At 50.4% G+C, this 6,137-nt stretch overlaps 1 protein-coding gene across 1 annotated transcript; it reads right to left on the bottom strand.

Annotated features, from left to right (window-relative positions):
* Positions 1-710: 710 nt before the first annotated feature.
* On the bottom strand, positions 711-5,266 carry LOC130142016 (melanin-concentrating hormone receptor 1-like). Its single transcript, XM_056323410.1, has 2 exons — positions 5,204-5,266; positions 711-1,760 (listed from the first exon to the last, which is right to left on the bottom strand). Exons 1-2 carry the CDS (start codon positions 5,259-5,261, stop codon positions 712-714), a joined length of 1,107 nt encoding a protein of 368 aa, XP_056179385.1. The 5' UTR covers positions 5,262-5,266; the 3' UTR covers position 711.
* Positions 5,267-6,137: the final 871 nt, after the last annotated feature.

Genomic DNA, 6,137 nt, shown 5'->3' with positions numbered 1-6,137 from the left:
CTGAGAATTGTTTGCAATCCCTTAAAGCAGTGCAATTGCTATCTGCCTGCTTTTGCTTGAAATATTTAGGATTAGCATCAAAATTAGCCAGTTCTTGAAAACTTCTTGGTTGCCAAACAATACAGCCCACTGAAGGAAGATGGGTCTGCACCAAAAGACCAAGCAACAGACCTAGGTGAGAATTCTGGCCCCAAGATCTCTGCTGTTTGCTTCTAGGATATAGGCCCAGCCGTCAAAGTTTGCAGGTCAGTTTTTTAATCAAAACTAAATATATGACATCGTGTTTCAAAAGTTCAAGTTTTGAATGAAGAAGGTCAATATTGATATGCTGCTTAAAAGCCGTGGTCAGACCAAGATGCCAGGAATCATTGGGCAGTGTTGCTGATAAAGGTTTTACTCTTTCAGGGTGAACATTCCCCCATGAAATCCTCTTTCTGTCCTTTCTCTCTTTTCCATTCATCTTCTTTGGGGGCCCAGTGTCTTATGTGATAGAGTCCTCCCATGCAGGAGTGGAAAGAAGCAGCAGCACGCAGCATGTCACAGGCCAAGGGTGGTGCAGGAGCAGAGCCCTACAATGAAAAAGGGAGGCACCTGGACTCTTGGAGGTGGAAACTTGTCGTTCATATGCTTCACCAAGAATTGCCTGAAGCTGCTGCTTTTCCATTGACTTACAGATCTGAAGGCTTTCTGCTATGGACACTTCAGAGTGCCCTAGTGAACAGCCACAGTTATGGGCAGTGAACGTGGGGAGAAGTCCTCCAGAAACTGAGTCTGATGGGTGGATTCTGGTGCCAGTTTCAGACACACGCTGGCTTCTGTCATGCTGTTGTTGTTGATGGAGCTGCTGTTGTGACATGGCTCTCTTGCAGGGCGGATGGCCACTAAGAACTGGCGCTTGAAGGTCTCGCTGAGGGCAATGTAGAGGAAGGGATTGAGGCAACTGTTGGCATAGCCCAAGCTAATGGCAAAATTGTAGGCATAAAAGAAGGCCATGGATGGTGTGTCGATGCCAAGGTGAACCAGCTGGAGGATGTAGAAGGGAGCCCAGCAAATGAAAAAGGCGGAGCAGATAGCAACGGCCATGCGGGTGACTTTCTTCGTACGTACCCGGAGGCTCCTTTGGGGCAACGGGACCACAGTGGTGGCCATGTGCTGGAGGATCTTAAAATAGACCACACAGATCACAATCAATGGCACAGCAAATGCCAGCATGAACTGATAGAGGGTGAACCAGTAGATATCAGTCTCTGGGTTGGGAAGCAAGAGAGCACAGCGGACAGTCCCATCCTCCAGAGGCATAAGACCTGCATACATCCACACAGGAATGATGGTCAGGAAGGAGAGGAGCCACACCAAGCAGATAACTAGAGCTGCAACACATGGGGTCCGGACATAGGTAGATTTTAGAGGGTAGACAGTTGCCAGGTAACGATCCAGTGTCATCACTGTAAGGATGTTGGTGCTGGTGATCTGGCTGTTTGTGTCCAGGGCGGTGATGATGGTGCATAGGGGAGCTCCAAAGTACCACGAGCCATTTCCTAGGAGCTGGTGGATAAGGAAGGGCATGCCCAAGAGGAAAAGGAGGTCCACAATGGAGAGGTTGAAGATGAAAATGTCAGGCACAGTCTGTTTGCATCTCAGCTTCTTCTTCTTGATGATAGTGTAGATGACAATGAGGTTCCCAACAATGCCCAGGAAACAGATGATGCTGAAGAGACTTGGCATGATCACGTTGGTGTATGGTGCTGGCTTCTCTGCTACTGCCAAAACAAACCAAAACAGTGAGCGCAACCTGGAGGCAACCTCTTTACACCTCTGTGTGTTTGTCCTGCCATGCAGCTGGATCCCCCTCAAAGATGTAGCTTGGAAGGATGTTTAAGATCCTCTGCAATACTTGCAGAAGCTTAGCTGGGGATTGACACTTCCTTCTCTGCCATTCAGTATCTGCAGCACACCACCCAAATCTGGCTGTGTTTAGGCATCTTTCCTCAGCTCTCCTGGTATACTTCTGTCCTGCTTTTAAACTCCCCAGCTCTTTTTTGGGGGACTAAAATCAGGCTGGTGTGCCTCTGCACTCACCTGTGCCTGACTGAGTTGATAGTAACTTTTCTTCCAGGGACTGCTGGGTGTCCAGCCATTTTTGAGGCAAGTCTGTGAGGTACCCAGTGCTTTGCACATCCAAGGAGTAAAGCCTCCACATGGGTGCCAAAATCTGGATGTAGTCAATGCCCAAGCTGTTGTCAAAAAGCTTCAGCCTGTTTGTTGGGTGGTTTATCTATTGTACCATATGAGACATAGAGTTCATTGACCATGCAGGCAGATAACTAATGCTTATCTATATTGTGAGATCTGGGACTGTACCCTGGCTGGGCCCCAGCTCTCTTGTCAGGGTTAAGCCAGAGCACGCACTCCTTTCCATCTTCCTTCTCTGCCCCACTCCCTTTCTCTAGGGTTTTGGGTTTTTTTTTCCTAGAAAGAAATCCAGGTGTATGGCCAGACAGGGATTTGGGAGTATGTTTCAGAGTGGCCCTTCAACAAGGAATGCCCTAGTTCTACAAGGAGAAAAACATGGCTTAAAGCTGCTGTGTCTGAGTTCTGGATGTAGGTGGATTTCCAAGGCAGAATTCTTGCCTGATAACGCTTAGTTTATCAGCACTGATGCTTGACTGCTGCTTTTCGGGGTGTGAGGCCCAAACATAACCAAATTCATGTTTGCCTTGTCCCTAACATGGGTTTAAAATCACATTTTGAAGCCACAAGCTCTCAGCACCAACCAACAGGGATTTCTGCTCTTGAACACAGAAGGTGGTGTCTAAGGCACTGATCGCAGTGCTCTCTGTTCTGCAAGACTGACACGTGCAGTGTGTGATGGAGTTTGAAATAGCCCTTCTCAGCTGAGGCAAATCTCATTTCATCTCATTACTTCTCTCCTATGGGACCTGGTGTTTTTGTTGGGTTTTGTTGGTTTTTGTTTTTTTTTTTCTAGGGGAAGGTTTTGTGCGAGTTATTTGTGTGGCTGTTACACATGAGCCAAGACTGCATGTGTCTTTCATTGAACTGCAGATGATTCAATGTGCTGTTAATTGGAAATGCTTTCAGTCACTGTACTGTTCCTTCTCCTTAGAAGCCTATACCTGTAGGAGAAGCCTCCTCCAACAGAACCTAGGGAAATCTTGAAAATGAAATGAAGTGAAATGACAGATACTTAAAGGTGTTGTTTCTGCCAAAGTGGTGCCTATATGCTGAGGTGGTATTTGCTGACTTTGACCCCTAAAATTCTTGAGTACAAACTTCTCAAAACCAAAGATTTACTCTGGTGTGAAAGAGAAGCTTGACTGAATTGGCAAGATAGCTGGGGCTACATTGCTGGCCTGGTCTGTGACTAGAAAAATGTGTGCCATATCAACTGTATGTAATATTTCAGTGCTCTTAGAAGTGGGACATGGTGAGCTGCCACTGCCTCAGTCCTTCTGGCACTAGGAAGCAGTCAGCTAGGGCATAAGCAAGGCCAAGGTCAGAATCTATGAAGTGGTTGCTGCGCCATTTTATTGGAAAGCCTCTGTGCAGATGACAGAAAGCAGCCCATGAGGCACAGGAGAACTGGCAGGAGCCTGAAGGCAAAAGCCAGGCTTGGTTGATAGGAAAAAAAAGCCTGATCCAGGCCATTCATGGGGGCTTAAATGGTCCCTATTCCTCCTGGCTGCTCACTAATCCAAGGAAATGCCCCATGTTACATAGCTTTGGTAAGTAAGATATTGTCATCAGCACCCTATTCTTCAGCATCCAACCTGTGCATCCTCTGAACATTGAAACAGATCTCACACCTCCTTAATGCTTGGAGATGGCAGACTTGAAATTGGAAGGGAACGACTGTGGTTCTGCTGTTCTGCATGTAGCTGTTATGATTTCTGCTCTCCTCTCTTTTAGCCCCAAATTTTGTTACGAATGTAGCGGGAATTGATTGTACAAGTGAAATGTAAATGCCACTTGGTTAGCTGGAAATTGGGACAAAATGTCCTTTTCCTGTACTATAATCAATGCAGTGTTCATGGTGATCCTGTAACATTTGGAATGAGCTGAGCTGGCCTTAAAGCAGAATGTGTGCAAGCCCAAAGGCTTTGTGTGAAATGTAATCTGTGTAGTGTTGTAGCATCTTTCCTGCTGTTGGTATTTGTACAAGTGGGACTTTCAAGCGTTATTAGCTGGAAGCTAGTGTGATGCTATAGTTTTTGTGTGTATTATAGGCTGGAGTCAGAAGTGCATGAGTGTCAAAGTTATCCAAAGTTCTCTTATCTCAAGCTGAAAGAGGCTTTAGAAATCATTGAATCTGAATTTTCAGTGCTGATTCTGTGCGCTTTCAAGTGGCTGTATTTTGTTTACTGAAACAGGTACTTCAGGCATTGATTTGTTCTTGCTTGTAGATCTGTGGCTGCCCTCTAACTCCTTTTGAAAGTCCCAAAGGGGACTGCACTATGTGAACTGAATGAGGTCTGGCCTAATTTATTCTTTTTTTTCCCCTCTAAGGTGAATGCTGTCCTCAGCCATGCCCAGATACAAAAGAAACTACATCTTTACTGCATTTCAGGAGGAAGCAGAGTTATAAAGGACATACTGGTGCAGAGGGGGACAAAGACCACATATAAAACACCTTCTGTTGAAGAGTTTCACCCACTTGTACCGTGGAGAGTTAGCCTGCCTGACCCCAAACTATTGCTTTGGGAACAGCGGCAGCATGGAGAAAACAGGAGGGTGACGAGGGTCACCGCTTCCCTCCCCAGCGATGTCTCCTGTTCCCTGCGCCTTGCTCCCCTCCCTGTCTAGCTGGGCTGGGTCATCTCTGCAGCTAAGACCAGCGGGCTGCTGGAGTTAGCGCTGTCTCACAGCCAGACGGCAGCGGGTCGCTCCGAGCTGCTGGTGGCGGCGGTGGCGCGGCGGTGGCGGGCGGGGCGCGGGGCCTGTCCCGCCGCCCGGGGCGCGGAGCTGTCCGCCCTCGGGTGCTGAATGCGGCCCGGTGCGGGAGGGGGTGCCGGGGGGGCGGCGTCCCCGCGCTCAGCCTCCACGGGGTACCCGCAACCCTGCTGTCAGCAGGAGGGCACAAGGGGCTTGTGCCGTCGGATCCCCCCCCGCAAAGCTCTCCGCGCCCCCCGCCCAGCCCCGCGGCCCCGCCGGGGAGGTGCGCCCCCGCCCCCGCAGCCCCCCTCACCTGAGCCGTTCCGAGCCTCCGGCGCGGAGAAGTTGCGGGAGGAATTGGCGACGGCCATGGCAGCGAGTCCCGGTGGCAGGGACGGAGAAAGTTGGGCAAGTTCCCTCGGTGGATCAGCGGCGGCGATCAAGCGGCCCCCCCTCTCCGCCTTTCCCCGGCGGGGCGGCCGGGCAGAGCGTGCGGGAGGCAGGAGCCCCTTTGCAGCGGCGAGCAGAGGCTGCGGCTAGGCTATGCTCCGCTCGCCCACCCCCGCCCCGCCGAGCCCCGAGCACCTGCTGACATCAAAGAGCAGCTGACTCCGCCAGCCTCGTCGGCTGAGAGCATCCCCCCACCGCCGTCGGGTGGGAGGGAATGCCGGTGCTGAGTGGGACCGGGGCGGCTGCCCTCCCTTAGCCGGGCAGGGAGGAGGGTGGGAGGGGGCCGGGGGCTGGGTAGGGCTGCGGCGAGCGCCCCTTCACATCACTTCCCCTTGCCGCCCCCGAAGGGATGGCTAGGATCTGCGCCCTCCTAATCACAGCTAGCCTGCTCTCGCTATCGTCACTAGGAGAGGAGTATCAGTAGCTCTGATTTGCCTTCAGTTTGCCTTTCAAGTAGCTCTGCTCTCCTGCCTTTAGTGTGTGGTCTCCTCCCTTGCAGAGTCACATGCACTTCTCATCTCCAGTCCCCCACTAGTAAGGCTGGGGAATGTCAAGGCACCAAATTACTCACTGAAAACTGTTGCTTTGACTCTCTGATCCCTCTAATTCCAACCTGAGACAGTTCACTTGTAATTAATTCTCTGCTGTTTTCTGCTGTTTCACATCTTGCCACAGCTCATTTGCTTCCTAGCTCCAGAAATTAACTCTATTGCTAACTTGAATTTATTTGTGGTTTTTCCCCCCCGCCCTTAAAATACTAGGCAAGAACCAACCCACCTAGGTTTTGAGAAGCTGCT

This window comes from Falco biarmicus, chromosome 1 (genome assembly GCF_023638135.1).
Source record: "Falco biarmicus isolate bFalBia1 chromosome 1, bFalBia1.pri, whole genome shotgun sequence".
NCBI lineage: Eukaryota > Metazoa > Chordata > Aves > Falconiformes > Falconidae > Falco > Falco biarmicus.
Note: the sequence above shows the minus strand (reverse complement) of the source record. Positions and strands in the feature narration are given on the sequence as shown.

What these genes read in the sequence shown, in the direction of transcription:
- LOC130142016 (XM_056323410.1), bottom strand. Translation starts at nt 5,261, where the DNA reads ATGGCCGTCGCCAATTCCTCCCGCAACTTCTCCGCGCCGGAGGCTCGG. An exon ending in GGAGGCTCGGAACGGCTCAG is followed by an intron (nt 1,761 to 5,203) that starts GTGAGGGGGGCT and finishes TTGTTTTGGCAG; the next exon opens with TAGCAGAGAAGCCAGCACCA.